The 19,312-nt window shown below is 42.9% G+C and overlaps 1 protein-coding gene across 1 annotated transcript; it reads left to right on the forward strand.

The window, feature by feature from the left end:
• The first annotated feature begins 14,442 nt into the window (after positions 1–14,442).
• On the forward strand, positions 14,443–16,865 carry LOC136350057 (uncharacterized). The gene is made up of 4 exons (XM_066301580.1): positions 14,443–14,453; positions 14,556–14,665; positions 14,721–16,266; positions 16,375–16,865. Coding segments are annotated over exons 3-4 (1,509 nt in total). The 5' UTR covers positions 14,443–14,453; positions 14,556–14,665; positions 14,721–14,758; the 3' UTR covers positions 16,376–16,865.
• Positions 16,866–19,312: the final 2,447 nt, after the last annotated feature.

The following is a 19,312-nucleotide window of genomic DNA, read 5'->3' on the forward strand; positions in this document are numbered from 1 at the left end:
CTCCGTAACTTCGGCAAATGAGTTCCAACTACCTTCAAAATTTTACCACAGAATCACCTCGACGAACTCTTTAACACAACTAACAAGGCTTCATTGTATCTTGGTGAGTTTTCTAGAAAACGAGTAATTTATGTGCACAAACACACATCTTTTGTGACTTTTCAAGTTTTGAACCTCCGTAACTTCGGCAAATGAGCTCCAACTACCTTCAAAATTTGACCACAGACTCAACTCGACGAGCACTTTAACACGACCAATAAGGCTTCATTGTATCTTGGCGAGTTTTCTAGAAAACGAGTAATTTATGTGCACAAACACACTTCTTTCGTGACTTTTCAAGCTTTGAATCTCCGTAACTTCGGCAAATGAGCTACAACTACCTTCAAAATTTGACCACAGAATCACCTCGACGAGCACTTTAACACGACTAATAAAGCTTCATTGTATCTTGGTGAGATTTCTAGAAAACGAGTAATTTATGTGCTCAAACACACATCTTTCGTGACTTTTCAAGCTTTGATCCTCCGTAACTTCGGCAAATGAGTTCCAACTACCTTCAAAATTTTACCACAGACTCACCTCGACGATCTCTTTAACACATCTAACAAGGCTTCATTGTATCTTGGTGAGTTTTCTAGAAAACGAGTAATTTATGTGCTCAAACACACATCTTTCGTGACTTTTCAAGTTTTGAACCTCCGTAACTTCGGCAAATGAGCTCCAACTACCTTCAAAATTTTACCACAGAATCACCTCGACGAACTCTTTAACACAACTAACAAGGCTTCATTGTATCTTGGCGAGTTTTCTAGAAAACGAGTAATTTATGTGCACAAACACACTTCTTTCGTGACTTTTCAAGCTTTGAATCTCCGTAACTTCGGCAAATGAGCTCCAACTACCTTCAAAATTTTACCACAGAATCACCTCGACGAACTCTTTAACACAACTAACAAGGCTTCATTGTATCTTGGCGAGTATTCTAGAAAACAAGTAATTTATGTGCACAAACACACATCTTTCGTGACTTTTCAAGATTTGAACCTCCGTAACTTCGGCAAATGAGCTCCAACTACCTTCAAAATTTGACCACAAACTCACCTCGACGAGCACTTTAACACGACTTATAAGGCTTAATTGTATCTTGGCGAGTTTTCTAGAAAACGAGTAATTTATGTGCACAAACACACTTCTTTCGTGACTTTTCAAGTTTTGAACCTCCGTAACTTCGGCAAATGAGTTCCAACTACCTTCAAAATTTTACCACAGAATCACCTCGACGAACTCTTCAACACAACTAACAAGGCTTCCTTGTATCTTGGTGAGTTTTCTAGAAAACGAGTAATTTATGTGCACAAACACACATCTTTCGTGACTTTTCAAGCTTTGAACCTCCGTAACTTCGGCAAATGAGCTCCAACTACCCTCAAAATATGACCACAGAATCACCTCGACGAACTCTTTAACACAACTAACAAGGCTTCATTGTATCTTGGTGAGTTTTCTAGAAAACGAGTAATTTATGTGCACAAACACACATCTTTCGTGACTTTTCAAGTTTTGAACCTCCGTAACTACGGCCAATGAGCTCCAACTACCTTCAAAATTTGACCACAAACTCACCTCCACGAGCACTTTAACACGACTTATAAGGCTTCATTGTATCTTGGCGAGTTTTCTAGAAAACGAGTAATTTATGTGCACAAACACACTTCTTTCGTGACTTTTCATGCTTTGAACCTCCGTAACTTCGGCAAATGAGCTCCAACTACCTTCACAATTTTACCACAGAATCACCTCGACGAACTCTTTAACACAACTAACAAGGCTTCATTGTATCTTGGTGAGTTTTCTAGAAAACGAGTAATTTATGTGCACAAACACACATCTTTCGTGACTTTTCAAGTTTTGAACCTCCGTAACTTCGGCAAATGAGCTCCAACTACCTTCAAAATTTGACCACAAACTCACCTCGACGAACTCTTTTTAACACAACTAAGAAGGCTTCATTGTATCTTGGTGAGTTTTCTAGAAAACGAGTAATTTATGTGCACAAACACACTTCTTTCGTGACTTTTCAAGTTTTGAACCTCCGTAACTTCGGCAAATGAGCTCCAACTACCTTCAAAATTTGACAACAGACTCACCTCGACGAGCACTTTAACACGACTAATAAGGCTTCATTGTATCTTGGCGAGTTTTCTAGAAAACGAGTAATTTATGTGCACAAACACACTTCTTTCGTGACTTTTCAAATTTTGAACCTCCGTAACTTCGGCAAATGAGTTCCAACTACCTTCAAAATTCTACCACAGAATCACCTCGACGAACTCTTTAACACAACTAACAAGGCTTCATTGTATCTTGGTGAGTTTTCTAGAAAACGAGTAATTTATGTGCACAAACACACATCTTTCGTGACTTTTCAAGTTTTGAACCTCCGTAACTTCGGCAAATGAGCTCCAACTACCTTCAAAATTTGACCACAGAATCACCTCGACGAGCACTTTAACACGACTAATAAAGCTTCATTGTATCTTGGTGAGATTTCTAGAAAACGAGTAATTTATGTGCTCAAACACACATCTTTCGTGACTTTTCAAGTTTTGAACCTTCGTAACATCGGCAAATGAGCTCCAACTACCTTCAAAATTTTACCACAGACTCACCTCGACGATCTCTTTAACACATCTAACAAGGCTTCATTGTATCTTGGTGAGTTTTCTAGAAAACGAGTAATTTATGTGCTCAAACACACATCTTTCGTGACTTTTCAAGTTTTGAACCTCCGTAACTTCGGCAAATGAGCTCCAACTACCTTCAAAATTTTACCACAGAATCACCTCGACGAACTCTTTAACACAACTAACAAGGCTTCATTGTATCTTGGCGAGTTTTCTAGAAAACGAGTAATTTATGTGCACAAACACACTTCTTTCGTGACTTTTCAAGCTTTGAATCTCCGTAACTTCGGCAAATGAGCTCCAACTACCTTCAAAATTTTACCACAGAATCACCTCGACGAACTCTTTAACACAACTAACAAGGCTTCATTGTATCTTGGCGAGTATTCTAGAAAACAAGTAATTTATGTGCACAAACACACATCTTTCGTGACTTTTCAAGATTTGAACCTCCGTAACTTCGGCAAATGAGCTCCAACTACCTTCAAAATTTGACCACAAACTCACCTCGACGAGCACTTTAACACGACTTATAAGGCTTAATTGTATCTTGGCGAGTTTTCTAGAAAACGAGTAATTTATGTGCACAAACACACTTCTTTCGTGACTTTTCAAGTTTTGAACCTCCGTAACTTCGGCAAATGAGTTCCAACTACCTTCAAAATTTTACCACAGAATCACCTCGACGAACTCTTCAACACAACTAACAAGGCTTCCTTGTATCTTGGTGAGTTTTCTAGAAAACGAGTAATTTATGTGCACAAACACACATCTTTCGTGACTTTTCAAGCTTTGAACCTCCGTAACTTCGGCAAATGAGCTCCAACTACCCTCAAAATATGACCACAGAATCACCTCGACGAACTCTTTAACACAACTAACAAGGCTTCATTGTATCTTGGTGAGTTTTCTAGAAAACGAGTAATTTATGTGCACAAACACACATCTTTCGTGACTTTTCAAGTTTTGAACCTCCGTAACTACGGCCAATGAGCTCCAACTACCTTCAAAATTTGACCACAAACTCACCTCGACGAGCACTTTAACACGACTTATAAGGCTTCATTGTATCTTGGCGAGTTTTCTAGAAAACGAGTAATTTATGTGCACAAACACACTTCTTTCGTGACTTTTCATGCTTTGAACCTCCGTAACTTCGGCAAATGAGCTCCAACTACCTTCACAATTTTACCACAGAATCACCTCGACGAACTCTTTAACACAACTAACAAGGCTTCATTGTATCTTGGTGAGTTTTCTAGAAAACGAGTAATTTATGTGCACAAACACACATCTTTCGTGACTTTTCAAGTTTTGAACCTCCGTAACTTCGGCAAATGAGCTCCAACTACCTTCAAAATTTGACCACAAACTCACCTCGACGAACTCTTTTTAACACAACTAAGAAGGCTTCATTGTATCTTGGTGAGTTTTCTAGAAAACGAGTAATTTATGTGCACAAACACACTTCTTTCGTGACTTTTCAAGTTTTGAACCTCCGTAACTTCGGCAAATGAGCTCCAACTACCTTTAAAATATGACCACAGACTCACCTCGACGAGCACTTTAACACGACCAATAAGGCTTCATTGTATCTTGGCGAGTTTTCTAGAAAACGAGTAATTTATGTGCACAAACACACTTGTTTCGTGACTTTTCAAGCTTTGAATCTCCGTAACTTCGGCAAATGAGTTCCAACTACCTTCAAATTTTACCACAGACTCACCTCGACGAGCACTTTAACATGACTTATAAGGCTTCATTGTATCTTGGCGAGTTTTCTAGAAAACGAGTAATTTATGTGCACAAACACACTTCTTTCGTGACTTTTCAAGATTTGAACCTCCGTAACTTCGGCAAATGAGCTCCAACTACCTTCAAAATTTGACCACAAACTCACCTCGACGAGCACTTTAACACGACTTATAAGGCTTCATTGTATCTTGGCGAGTTTTCTAGAAAACGAGTAATTTAAGTGCACAAACACACTTCTTTCGTGACTTTTCAAGATTTGAACCTCCGTAACTTCGGCAAATGAGCTCCAACTACCTTCAAAATTTGACCACAAACTCACCTCGACGAGCACTTTAACACGACTTATAAGGCTTCATTGTATCTTGGTGAGTTTTCTAGAAAACGAGTAATTTATGTGCACAAACACACATCTTTCGTGACTTTTCAAGTTTTGAACCTCCGTAACTTCGGCAAATGAGCTCCAAATACCTTCAAAATTTGACCACAGAATCACCTCGACGAGCTATTTAACATGACAAATAAGGCTTCATTGTATCTCAGTGAGTTTTCTAGAAAACGAGTAATTTATGTGCACAAACACAGATCTTTCGTGACTTTTCAAGCTTTGAATCTCCGTAACTTCGGCAAATGAGCTCCAAATACCTTCAAAATTTGACCACAGAATCACCTCGACGAGCTCTTTAACATGACAACTAAGGCTTCATTGTATCGTGGTGAGTTTTCTAGAAAACGAGTAATTGATGTGCTCAAACACACATCTTTCGTGACTTTTCAAGCTTTGAACCTCCGTAACTTCGGCAAATGAGCTCCAACTACCTTCAAAATTTGACGACAGAATCACCTCGACGAGCTCTTTACCATGACAAATAAGGCTTCATTGTATCTTGGTGAGGTTTCTAGAAAACGAGTAATTTATGTGCTCAAACACACATCTTTCGTGACTTTTCAAGCTTTGAATCTCCGTAACTTCGGCAAATGAGCTCTAAATACCTTCAAAATTTGACCACAGAATCACCTCAACGAACTCTTTAACACAACTAACAAAGGTTCATTGTATCGTGGTGAGTTTTCTAGAAAACGAGTAATTTATGAGCACAAACACACTTCTTTCGTGACTTTTCAAGCTTTGAACCTCCGTAACTTCGGCAAATGATCTCCAACTACCTTCAAAATTTGACCACAGAATCACCTCGACGAGCACTTTAACACAACTAAAAAGGCTTCATTGTATCGTGGTGAGTTTTCTAGAAAACGAGTAATTCATGTGCTCAAACACACATCTTTCGTGACTTTTCAAGCTTTGAACCTCCGTAACTTCGGCAAATGAGCTCCAAATACCTTCAAAATTTGACCACAGAATCACCTCGACGAACTCTTTAACACAACTAACAAAGGTTCATTGTATCGTGGTGAGTTTTCTAGAAAACGAGTAATTTATGTGCACAAACACACTTCTTTCGTGACTTTTCAAGCTTTGAACCTCCGTAACTTCGGCAAATGATCTCCAACTACCTTCAAAATTTGACCACAGAATCACCTCGACGAGCACTTTAACACAACTAAAAAGGCTTCATTGTATCGTGGTGAGTTTTCTAGAAAACGAGTAATTCATGTGCTCAAACACACATCTTTCGTGACTTTTCAACCTTTGAACCTCCGTAACTTCGGCAAATGATCTCCAACTACCTTCAAAATTTGACCACAGAATCACCTCGACGAGCTCTTTAACATGACAACTAAGGCTTCATTGTATCTTGGTGAGATTTCTAGGAAACGAGTAATTTATGTACTCAAACACACATCTTTCGTGACTTTTCAAGCTTTGAACCTCCGTAACTTCGGCAAATGAGCTCCAACTACCTTGAAAATTTGACCACAGAATCACCTCGACGAGCACTTTAACACAACTAGCAAGGTTTCATTGTATCTTGGTGAGATTTCTAGGAAACGAGTAATTTATGTACTCAAACACACATCTTTCGTGACTTTTCAAGCTTTGAATCTCCGTAACTTCGGCAAATGATCTCCAACTACCTTCAAAATTTGACCACAGAATCACCTCGACGAGCACTTTAACACGACTAATAAGGCTTCATTGTATCTTGGTGAGATTTCTAGAAAACGAGTAATTTATGTGATCAAACACACATCTTTCGTGACTTTTCAAGCTTTGAATCTCCGTAACTTCGGCAAATGTGCTTCAAATTGCTTAAAAATTTGACCACAGAATCACCTCGACGAGCTCTTTAACATGACAACTAAGGCTTCATTGTATCTCGGTGAGTTTGCTAGAAAACGAGCAATCTATGTACTCAAACACACATCTTTCGTGACTTTTCAAACTTTGAACCTCCGTAACTTCGGCATATGAGCTCCAAATACCTTCAAAATTTGACCACAGAATCACCTCGAAGAGCACTTTAACACGACTAATAAGGCTTCATTGTATCGTGGTGAGTTTTCTAGAAAACGAGTGATTGATGAGCTCAAACACACATCTTTCGTGACTTTTCAAGTTTGAATCTCCGTAACTTCGGCAAATGAGCTCCAAATACCTTCAAAATTTGACCACAGAATCACCTCGACGAGCTCTTTAACATGACTAATAAGGCTTCATTGTATCTTGGTGAGATTTCTAGAAAACGAGTAATTTATGTGATCAAACACACATCTTTCGTGACTTTTCAAGCTTTGAATCTCCGTAACTTCGGCAAATGTGCTTCAAATTGCTTAAAAATTTGACCACAGAATCACCTCGACGAGCTCTTTAACATGACAACTAAGTCTTCATTGTATCGTGGTGAGTTTTCTAGAAAACGAGTAATTTATGTGCACAAACACACATCTTTCGTGACTTTTCAAGCTTTGAACCTCCGTAACTTCGGCAAATGAGTTCCAAATAGCTTCAAAATTTGACCACAGAATCACCTCGACGAGCTCTTTAACACAACTAGCAAGGCTTCATTGTATCTTGGTGAGATTTCTAGGAAACGAGTAATTTATGTACTCAAACACACATCTTTCGTGACTTTTCAAGCTTTGAACCTCCGTAACTTCGGCAAATGAGCTCCAACTACCTTCAAAATTTGACCACAGAACCACCTCGACGAGCTCTTTAACATGACAAATAAGGCTTCATTGTATCTCGGTGAGTTTTCTAGAAAACGAGTAATAGATGTGCTCAAACACACATCTTTCGTGACTTTTCAAGCTTTGAACCTCAGTAACTTCGGCAAATGAGCTCCAACTACCTTCAAAATTTGACCACAGAATCACCTCGACGAGCACTTTAACACGACTAATAAGGCTTCATTGTATCTCGGTGAGTTATCTAGAAAACGAGTAATTTATGTGCTCAAACACACATCTTTCGTGACTTTTCAAGCTTTGAACCTCCGTAACTTCGGCAAATGAGCTCCAACTACCTTCAAAATTTGACCACAGAATCACCTCGACGAGCACTTTAACACGACTAATAAGGCTTCATTGTATCTCGGTGAGTTATCTAGAAAACGAGTAATTTATGTGCTCAAACACACATCTTTCGTGACTTTTCAAGCTTTGAACCTCAGTAACTTCGGCAAATGAGCTCCAACTACCTTCAAAATTTGACCACAGAATCACCTCGACAAGCACTTGAACACGACTAATAAGGCTTCATTGTATCTCGGTGAGTTTTCTAGAAAACGAGTAATTTATGTACTCAAACACACATCTTTCGTGACTTTTCAAGCTTTGAACCTCCGTAACTTCGGCAAATGAGCTCCAACTACCTTCAAAATTTGACCACAGAATCACCTCGACGAGCACTTTAACACGACTAATAAGGCTTCATTGTATCTCGGTGAGTTTGCTAGAAAACGAGCAATCTATGTACTCAAACACACATCTTTCGTGACTTTTCAAACTTTGAACCTCCGTAACTTCGGCAAATGAGCTCCAAATACCTTCAAAATTTGACCACAGAATCACCTCGACGAGCACTTTAACACGACTAATAAGGCTTCATTGTATCTTGGTGAGTTTTCTAGAAAACGAGTAATTTTCGTGCACAAACACACTTCTTTAGTGACTTTTCAAGTTTTGAACCTCCGTAACTTCGGCAAATGAGTTCCAAGTAGCTTCAAAATTTGACCACAGAATCACCTCGACGAGCTCTTTAACACAACTAACAAGGCTTCATTGTATCTTGGTGAGATTTCTAGAAAACGAGTAATTTATGTGCACAAACACACATCTTTCGTGACTTTTCAAGCTTTGAACCTCCGTAACTTCGGCAAATGAGCTCCAACTACCTTCAAAATTTGACCACAGAATCACCTCGACGAGCACTTTAACACGACTAATAAGGCTTCATTGTATCTCGGTGTGTTATCTAGAAAACGAGTAATTTATGTGCTCAAACACACATCTTTCGTGACTTTTCAAGCTTTGAACCTCCGTAACTTCGGTAAATGAGCTCCACATACCTTCAAAATTTGACCACAGAATCACCTCGACGAGCTCTTTAACATGACAAATAAGGCTTCATTGTATCTTGGTGAGATTTCTAGAAAACGAGTAATTTATGTGCTCAAACACACATCTTTCGTGACTTTTCAAGCTTTGAACCTCCGTAACTTCGGCAAATGATCTCCAACTACCTTCAAAATTTGACCACAGAATCACCTCGACGAGCACTTTAACACAACTAATAAGGCTTCATTGTATCTCGGTGAGTTTTCTAGAAAACGAGTAATTTATGTGCTCAAACACACATCTTTCGTGACTTTTCAAGCTTTGAACCTCCGTAACTTCGGCAAATGAGCTCCAACTACCTTCAAAACTTGACCACAGAATCACCTCGACGAGCACTTTAACACGTCTAATAAGGCTTCATTGTATCTCGGTGAGTTTGCTAGAAAACGAGCAATCTATGTACTCAAACACACATCTTTCGTGACTTTTCAAACTTTGAACCTCCGTAACTTCGGCAAATGAGCTCCAACTACCTTCAAAATTTGACCACAGAATCACCTCGACGAGCTATTTAACATGACAAATAAGGCTTCATTGTATCTTGGTGAGTTTTCTAGAAAACGAGTAATTTATGTGCTCAAACACACATCTTTCGTGACTTTTCAAGCTTTGAATCTCCGTAACTTCGGCAAATGAGCTCCAAATACCTTCAAAATTTGACCACAGAATCACCTCGACGAGCTCTTTAACATGACAACTAAGGCTTCATTGTATCGTGGTGAGTTTTCTAGAAAACGAGTAATTCATGTGCTCAAACACACATCTTTCGTGACTTTTCAAGTTTGAATCTCCGTAACTTCGGCAAATGAGCTCCAAATACCTTCAAAATTTGACCACAGAATCACCTCGACGAGCTCTTTAACATGACTAATAAGGCTTCATTGTATCTTGGTGAGATTTCTAGAAAACGAGTAATTTATGTGATCAAACACACATCTTTCGTGACTTTTCAAGCTTTGAATCTCCGTAACTTCGGCAAATGTGCTTCAAATTGCTTAAAAATTTGACCACAGAATCACCTCGACGAGCTCTTTAACATGACAACTAAGTCTTCATTGTATCGTGGTGAGTTTTCTAGAAAACGAGTAATTTATGTGCACAAACACACATCTTTCGTGACTTTTCAAGCTTTGAACCTCCGTAACTTCGGCAAATGAGTTCCAAATAGCTTCAAAATTTGACCACAGAATCACCTCGACGAGCTCTTTAACACAACTAGCAAGGCTTCATTGTATCTTGGTGAGATTTCTAGGAAACGAGTAATTTATGTACTCAAACACACATCTTTCGTGACTTTTCAAGCTTTGAACCTCCGTAACTTCGGCAAATGAGCTCCAACTACCTTCAAAATTTGACCACAGAACCACCTCGACGAGCTCTTTAACATGACAAATAAGGCTTCATTGTATCTCGGTGAGTTTTCTAGAAAACGAGTAATAGATGTGCTCAAACACACATCTTTCGTGACTTTTCAAGCTTTGAACCTCAGTAACTTCGGCAAATGAGCTCCAACTACCTTCAAAATTTGACCACAGAATCACCTCGACGAGCTATTTAACATGACAAATAAGGCTTCATTGTATCTTGGTGAGTTTTCTAGAAAACGAGTAATTTATGTGCTCAAACACACATCTTTCGTGACTTTTCAAGCTTTGAATCTCCGTAACTTCGGCAAATGAGCTCCAAATACCTTCAAAATTTGACCACAGAATCACCTCGACGAGCTCTTTAACATGACAACTAAGGCTTCATTGTATCGTGGTGAGTTTTCTAGAAAACGAGTAATTGATGTGCTCAAACACACATCTTTCGTGACTTTTCAAGTTTGAATCTCCGTAACTTCGGCAAATGAGCTCCAAATACCTTCAAAATTTGACCACAGAATCACCTCGACGAGCTCTTTAACATAACAACTAAGGCTTCATTGTATCGTGGTGAGTTTTCTAGAAAACGAGTAATTCATGTGATCAAACACACATCTTTCGTGACTTTTCAAGCTTTGAACCTCCGTAACTTCGGCAAATGAGCTCCAACTACCTTCAAAATTTGACCACAGAATCACCTCGACGAGCTCTTTAACATGACAAATAAGGCTTCATTGTATCTCGGTGAGTTTTCTAGAAAACGAGTAATAGATGTGCTCAAACACACATCTTTCGTGACTTTTCAAGCTTTGAACCTCAGTAACTTCGGCAAATGAGCTCCAACTACCTTCAAAATTTGACCACAGAATCACCTCGACGAGCACTTTAACACGACTAATAAGGCTTCATTGTATCTCGGTGAGTTATCTAGAAAACGAGTAATTTATGTGCTCAAACACACATCTTTCGTGACTTTTCAAGCTTTGAACCTCCGTAACTTCGGCAAATGAGCTCCAACTACCTTCAAAATTTGACCACAGAATCACCTCGACGAGCACTTTAACACGACTAATAAGGCTTCATTGTATCTCGGTGAGTTATCTAGAAAACGAGTAATTTATGTGCTCAAACACACATCTTTCGTGACTTTTCAAGCTTTGAACCTCAGTAACTTCGGCAAATGAGCTCCAACTACCTTCAAAATTTGACCACAGAATCACCTCGACGAGCACTTTAACACGACTAATAAGGCTTCATTGTATCTCGGTGAGTTTGCTAGAAAACGAGCAATCTATGTACTCAAACACACATCTTTCGTGACTTTTCAAACTTTGAACCTCCGTAACTTCGGCAAATGAGCTCCAAATACCTTCAAAATTTGACCACAGAATCACCTCGACGAGCACTTTAACACGACTAATAAGGCTTCATTGTATCTTGGTGAGTTTTCTAGAAAACGAGTAATTTTCGTGCACAAACACACTTCTTTAGTGACTTTTCAAGTTTTGAACCTCCGTAACTTCGGCAAATGAGTTCCAAGTAGCTTCAAAATTTGACCACAGAATCACCTCGACGAGCTCTTTAACACAACTAACAAGGCTTCATTGTATCTTGGTGAGATTTCTAGAAAACGAGTAATTTATGTGCACAAACACACATCTTTCGTGACTTTTCAAGCTTTGAACCTCCGTAACTTCGGCAAATGAGCTCCAACTACCTTCAAAATTTGACCACAGAATCACCTCGACGAGCACTTTAACACGACTAATAAGGCTTCATTGTATCTCGGTGAGTTATCTAGAAAACGAGTAATTTATGTGCTCAAACACACATCTTTCGTGACTTTTCAAGCTTTGAACCTCCGTAACTTCGGCAAATGAGCTCCAACTACCTTCAAAATTTGACCACAGAATCACCTCGACGAGCACTTTAACACGACTAATAAGGCTTCATTGTATCTCGGTGTGTTATCTAGAAAACGAGTAATTTATGTGCTCAAACACACATCTTTCGTGACTTTTCAAGCTTTGAACCTCCGTAACTTCGGTAAATGAGCTCCACATACCTTCAAAATTTGACCACAGAATCACCTCGACGAGCTCTTTAACATGACAAATAAGGCTTCATTGTATCTTGGTGAGATTTCTAGAAAACGAGTAATTTATGTGCTCAAACACACATCTTTCGTGACTTTTCAAGCTTTGAACCTCCGTAACTTCGGCAAATGATCTCCAACTACCTTCAAAATTTGACCACAGAATCACCTCGACGAGCACTTTAACACAACTAATAAGGCTTCATTGTATCTCGGTGAGTTTTCTAGAAAACGAGTAATTTATGTGCTCAAACACACATCTTTCGTGACTTTTCAAGCTTTGAACCTCCGTAACTTCGGCAAATGAGCTCCAACTACCTTCAAAACTTGACCACAGAATCACCTCGACGAGCACTTTAACACGTCTAATAAGGCTTCATTGTATCTCGGTGAGTTTGCTAGAAAACGAGCAATCTATGTACTCAAACACACATCTTTCGTGACTTTTCAAACTTTGAACCTCCGTAACTTCGGCAAATGAGCTCCAACTACCTTCAAAATTTGACCACAGAATCACCTCGACGAGCTATTTAACATGACAAATAAGGCTTCATTGTATCTTGGTGAGTTTTCTAGAAAACGAGTAATTTATGTGCTCAAACACACATCTTTCGTGACTTTTCAAGCTTTGAATCTCCGTAACTTCGGCAAATGAGCTCCAAATACCTTCAAAATTTGACCACAGAATCACCTCGACGAGCTCTTTAACATGACAACTAAGGCTTCATTGTATCGTGGTGAGTTTTCTAGAAAACGAGTAATTCATGTGCTCAAACACACATCTTTCGTGACTTTTCAAGCTTTGAACCTCCGTAACTTCGGCAAATGAGCTCCAACTACCTTCAAAATTTGACCACAGAATCACCTCGACGAGCTCTTTAACATGACAAATAAGGCTTCATTGTATCTCGGTGAGTTTTCTAGAAAACGAGTAATAGATGTGCTCAAACACACATCTTTCGTGACTTTTCAAGCTTTGAACGTCAGTAACTTCGGCAAATGAGCTCCAACTACCTTCAAAATTTGACCACAGAATCACCTCGACGAACTCTTTAACACAACTAACAAGGGTTCATCGTATCGTGGTGAGTTTTCTAGAAAACGAGTTATTTATGTGCACAAACACGCTTCTTTCGTGACTTTTCAAGCTTTGAATCTCCGTAACTTCGGCAAATGAGCTCCAACTACCTTCAAAATTTGACCACAGAATCACCTCGACGAACTCTTTAACACAACTAACAAGGGTTCATTGTATCGTGGTGAGTTTTCTAGAAAACGAGTAATTTATGTGCACAAACACAGATCTTTCGTGACTTTTCAAGCTTTGAACCTCCGTAACTTCGGCAAATGAGCTCCAAATACCTTCAAAATTTTCCCACAGAATCACCTCGACGAACTCTTTAACACAACTAACAAGGGTTCATTGATTAGTAGAAGGCGGACCACGGTCGAAGGCGGACGTGTGGAAGTGTGCTCCGATATAAATCGGTTTTAGTTTTCGCATCGTCGACGTAAAGCAGTGTTTTTCAACGCTAAGCCGAAGAAACAGCGGTTTTGGCAGTGCGAAAACTAATTTTTGCCCTGCACGCTGACGACGTGATTGATAAGATACTTCGGTGACTTTTTGCATGGACATTATTAGATCGGTGTCTTTTCGCGTGCCGTGTCTTCAACGTTACGTTAATTTACACCGTTAGCGTTATTTAAATTTTTTCTTTTTTTTTTTTTTTTTTTTTTTTTTTTTTTTTTTTCAGCGGTTAGAGGTGAGGTTGTGCGGAGTAAGGCCTTACTGGGGTGTGGTTAACATCGCTGAGGCACTCGGAGCCTCTGAAACCCCCGGCAACTCCATGGAGATCCAGGACTCTAAACTTGGGGTTCCTTCGGGAAAAAAAGGTGCTGTAGCCAAAACAATTTTGAAGGAAAGGAGGGATGTAACTGGGAGAGTGACTATGCCGCTCGTAAGGAAGGGAAGTGTTCCGGAGAGCTTGATGAGGAAAGAGGAGGTAGAAGGAGCTGAGATAGGATTCGCAAAGAGAGGTAAGGTGCAGAGGACTCCGCCCAAGGACAAAGGAGGGGAAACAGAAGAAAATGTGGTAAGTGGGCAAAACGTGGAAGTGCATTGTCCGGTATTCTCCGTAGAAGAGGTGCCAAACAGTGCACCAAAAGGGAAGAGGAAGAGGATGGATGAATCCATTGTGGGAGGAGAGGAAGAAGGTCCCAGGGCTCTCTTGGAAGTAGCCAGGGAACAGGTAGACGATGTCGATAGAATCCTGAAGGAGTCTTACCACCCCAAACAGGAACTAGTGGACGCTGTCTCTGTGCTGAAAAGCACGATTAGGAGCATGGTGCTGGAGAAAGAGGGGAAGGGGCAGGAGAACAGGAAACTCGAGGAGGAGAATAAAAGACTAAGGGACGAGGTCGCTCGACTAAGGGCTGGCAAGCGGGAGGGAGTGTCTGTTGAATGCCAGACGGAAACTGAGGAGAAGAGAAAAAATGGTGAGGTTAAAATGAGGCTAACAACTTTAGCTAGGGAGGGAAAGATCTTGGAGGCCATCAAGGAGAGATGGGACGATGGGATCTTTGAAGCTACTGAGATAGCTCGTGGAGACCCTATCAGTGAGGGTTTTAGGATGGACCTCGCGGTCCTGGTAGGTAAGGGAGATAGCGCGCTGAAGGAGCGATTTCTGCAGCTTCTCCCAGAGCTGAGGGAGCTCGAGGCTGAAGAAGGGAGGATGGCCAGCCTCGTGCAGACGTGCAACCTTAGGAAAGGAGGTAAGGTAGTTACGAAAACCAAGCACGTCTACTTTCAGGAGTTGGAGAGTACAGGGCCGGTAGGGGTTTTTGAAGCCCTCAAGGTCCTCGCGGGAACAATGCTGGAAGAGGGGAGAGACAGCGTGTCCATCCCATTGGTTCCGGATGCCAACCCGTGGCAACTTCGGAAGGTCTGCGAACTAGCATGCTGGACCCTGAAAGAGAACATCAGGGTAAAGCTGTACTTACCTGGAGGGACATCCTCCGGGAGGGAGGCAGTACAGGAACCTGGTCCTAAAAGATCAGAAGAAGAGGTAGTCTTCGTGGCTAAACAGGAGGGGGTAAGTTACAGCGACACCCTCCGTAAAGTCCGACAACTGGTTGCCAACAGCCAAACCAAGGTTGACATCGGGACAGTCAGGGAGACGAAAAAAGGTGAGGTGCTAATCACGCTCCCTAAAGGAGGCGAACAGGGAGAGGAGCTGAAAAACATCCTGGGAAAAGGAATGGGGGAAGGTAACGTAAGGTCGGGGGCGAATAGTAAAATTGTAGTGTTCCAGCTTACGGGACTGGATGGAGTCACTACAGGGGAAGAAGCCACTAGTGCGGTGGCCACCGCGACCGGTCTGGACTCCAAGAAGCTCCGGCTCAAGGGGCTTAAGGCAAGCTATGGAAGCTGCCAAACCGCCACGTTCCTCGTTAGAGAGGGGGACGCCGAGAATCTTCGAGTAGTCACCGATTTGAGAGTCGGCATTAATATGTGCCGGCTTAAGGAGAGGAAGGACTCGGGAAGATGCTACCGGTGCTGGGAACTGGGACATCGGGCACAGGCATGTAAAGGCGTAGATAGGACCCGACTGTGCGCCCGTTGTGGGAAGGAGGGGCACAGGGCGAAGGATTGTAAAGATCCTCGCTACTGCCCCCTCTGTAAAGCGGAGGGCCACAGCGCGGGCGGACCCAACTGCAAGGGGCCAGTAAAGGCATTTGCAGGCGGTAGGGGTACTGACCCGGAAAAAACAACTGAGCCGCAACCAGGGATGTCCAAAAATAAGGACGAGATTGGGAAGGCTACCGAGGAGAGGAGCACGGAACAAATCTAGTAAGTAGATTAAATAGTATAATCGGTATGCGTGTTTTAGGAGCGGGAGTGAATGTGGAGAGTGTAAATGGCACGATGGCGGTATTTAAGGAACTCAGATGTCTACAGATCAATCTGGACAGAAGGCGGGTTGCTACCGACTTGCTGTACCAGACGATCAGAGAACAGGACATTGATGTCGTTCTGGGGCAGGAGCCTAACCAAGCCCTGAAGAATGTCATCAGGGATAATGACGATGGAGCGTTCATTTGGCTTAAAAGCGGGATGAGAGCGAAGTCGATCCACAGGGACCGGGGGTTCGTGGCGGTGGAACTGGGCCGATTTACGCTGGTCTCGGTATACTTCTCGCCGAATAAGACCACAGGTGAGTTCGAGGCCATGATTAATCGGTTAGATAATTTTGTAGGAGGCATGGACGGCAGGAGAGTCCTCATAGCTGGGGACTTCAATGCGAAATGCCAGATATTTGGTTCTGGCGTCAGGAATGCCTACGGGAGAGTCCTGGAGGAGTTCGTTGAAGCGAGAGAGCTCACCCCGCACAACAACGGGGGAGAGTGGACGTTCGGCAACAAGAATGGAAGATCTGTCATAGACGTAACTATGAGTGGCGCTATCGTAGCGCGCATGGTGAGTCAATGGCAGGTCGAGCGGGACGTGCTGAGTGGAAGTGGACACAGGTACATAACCTACAGAATTGTAGGGAATGGAACCGAAACTCTAGGAGTGAAAGATGAGAGAAATAAGAAAGGATGGATCGTGACCGAGAAAGGAATTGGTAAGTTGATTAAATACGTCAACGAGCGTGTTTTAGGGTGGGGCGGAACCGAACCTGACCAAATAGTCGAGGAAATTGGGGAAGCCTGCGACCAGTGCCTACTCAAGAAGAGTGCAAAAACAGGGGGCAAAAAGGCGGTCTACTGGTGGAACGAAACAGTAGGTACGCACAGGAAGGAATGTTTGCAGGCCAGACGAAGGATGACGAGGATAAAGGGAGCCAGAGAAACGAACGAGGAGAGAAGTGCAGCAGAAGACGAATATGGAAGAGCCAAGAAGATCCTCAAGGATTCCATTCGGAATGCCAAGAGGAACGCATGGAAAAAGCTGTGCGATAACTTGGAGACGAACGTCTGGGGTCTCGGCTACAGGATTGTGGCAGAGAAGCTCGGGCGCCTGAAACCGAGCCACTTGGCGGAGACCGACATGCTAAAGCGCGTGGACGAACTCTTCCCGAGAAAAGACAAAGTAAGATGGGACAGAATTGTTGTAGGTGCCGAGGACGTGGAACGGGTCTCGGCAGAGGAGATTCGACAGGCGGCCAGGGAACTAGGGAGCCGAAAGGCCCCAGGGTTGGACGGAATTCCCAATGAGGTCATTAAGACCTACCTTGAGATTAAGCCCCAAGGGATGGCAGACTGTGTCACGAACATCCTGGTGACAGGGCAATTCCCGAAAATATGGAAGAGGGCCCGGTTAGTTCTGGCGGAGAAGCCGAAGAAAGACCCGACAGCGGAGGCGTCGTATCGTCCCATCTGTCTCATCGACGGGCTCGGGAAGGTCGCGGAGAAAGTGATCAAGACCAGGCTGATGGCGGAGGCCATTGAGCGTGGAATGATTGATCAAAACCAGTTCGGTTTCGTGAAGGGTAGGAGCACTATCGACGCAATGCGGGCCGTAATGAAGGTCGTGGAGAGAATTAAGGAGACGAGAACCACTCATGCAGGATTGTGTGTGATGGTAACGATTGACGTTAAGAATGCGTTCAATTCTGCGCCATGGGATCTCATAGTTGAAACACTTAAGAGGTCCCAGGTTAGCAACTATGTTGTAGGTGTGGTGCAATCGTACCTGGACGAAAGGACAGTGCAGCTGCCTAACGGGGATGTAAGGGAAATGTCGTGTGGGGTCCCGCAGGGGTCGGTGTTAGGCCCCGTATTGTGGAACCTCTATTACGACGAGCTGCTGAAGCTGGATTATCCGAGGGGCGTCACACCAGTGGCGTACGCGGATGATCTGGCGCTGGTGGTTACTGCCGGGTGCAGAAACACACTGGAGTTGAGGACCAAGGAAGCCATGGAGATGGTCATTGACACATTCAGAGCTAAAGGGCTCTGTATGGCGTCCGAGAAGACCGAAATGGTGCTACTCGCTGGGAGACGTAAGCTCACTAATATGAGTTTAGTTGTAGATCGTTTCAGGTACGAGACGACTACAAGCATTAAATATCTGGGGGTATGGTTCGGCAAAGACGCGAGGTTCGCCGAACACGCTCGAAGGACTGCCGACAAAGTGGGAGGAATAATCCAAAAGCTGGAGGGCATCCTACCCAGAGTCAACGGCATGGGATTTGAGAGGAGAAGGGTGATGGTCATGGCGGCGTCGTCGGCGCTTCTGTACGCTGTGCCGGTGTGGCACGGAGTGTTGAGGACCAAGATGTGTAGGGCCGTCCTGGAGCGGGCAAACAGAAGGCTCGCGATCAGGGTGGCCTGCGCATACAGAACGGTCCCGTGCGCAGCGGTCTTGGCGCTGGCCAAGATTCCTCCCATCAGACTGCGAGTGGAAGAGAGGAGAATGGTGTGGGAGAGAGGTAAAGGTTTTAGGAGGGAGGCCGCAGAGAGAGTGATGAGTGAGTGGGAGAGTGAGTGGGGTGTGTATGATGGATGGGTGAAGGTCTTCGTTCCGAGCATTAGACGATGGGTCGAATGCGAATGGACGAGGACCGGGTACGAACTAACGCAGGTGTTTACCGGACACGGAGTGTTCGGGAAATACTTGCACAAAATAAAGGTTGAAGAGAGTGACGGCTGCTGGTTCTGCGAGGAGCCAGGAGTTGCGGACTCCCCAGAGCACACAATCTGGGGATGTCCGGAGTGGGAGACCGATCGGACTGAGGCCAGGGGGGCGGGGCTCAACCTGGACCGTGGAACGATCGGCGCTGAACTCGTAGAGAGTGAATGTAAGTGGAGAGCGTTTGAGTGCATGGTCAAGAAGATCATGCGGAAGAAGATTGTGCGGGAACGGCACAGAAGAAGAAGGACGGACGCATAGC

The sequence above is a fragment of the Euwallacea fornicatus genome, unplaced genomic scaffold (genome assembly GCF_040115645.1).
Source record: "Euwallacea fornicatus isolate EFF26 unplaced genomic scaffold, ASM4011564v1 scaffold_89, whole genome shotgun sequence".
Lineage (NCBI taxonomy): Eukaryota > Metazoa > Arthropoda > Insecta > Coleoptera > Curculionidae > Euwallacea > Euwallacea fornicatus.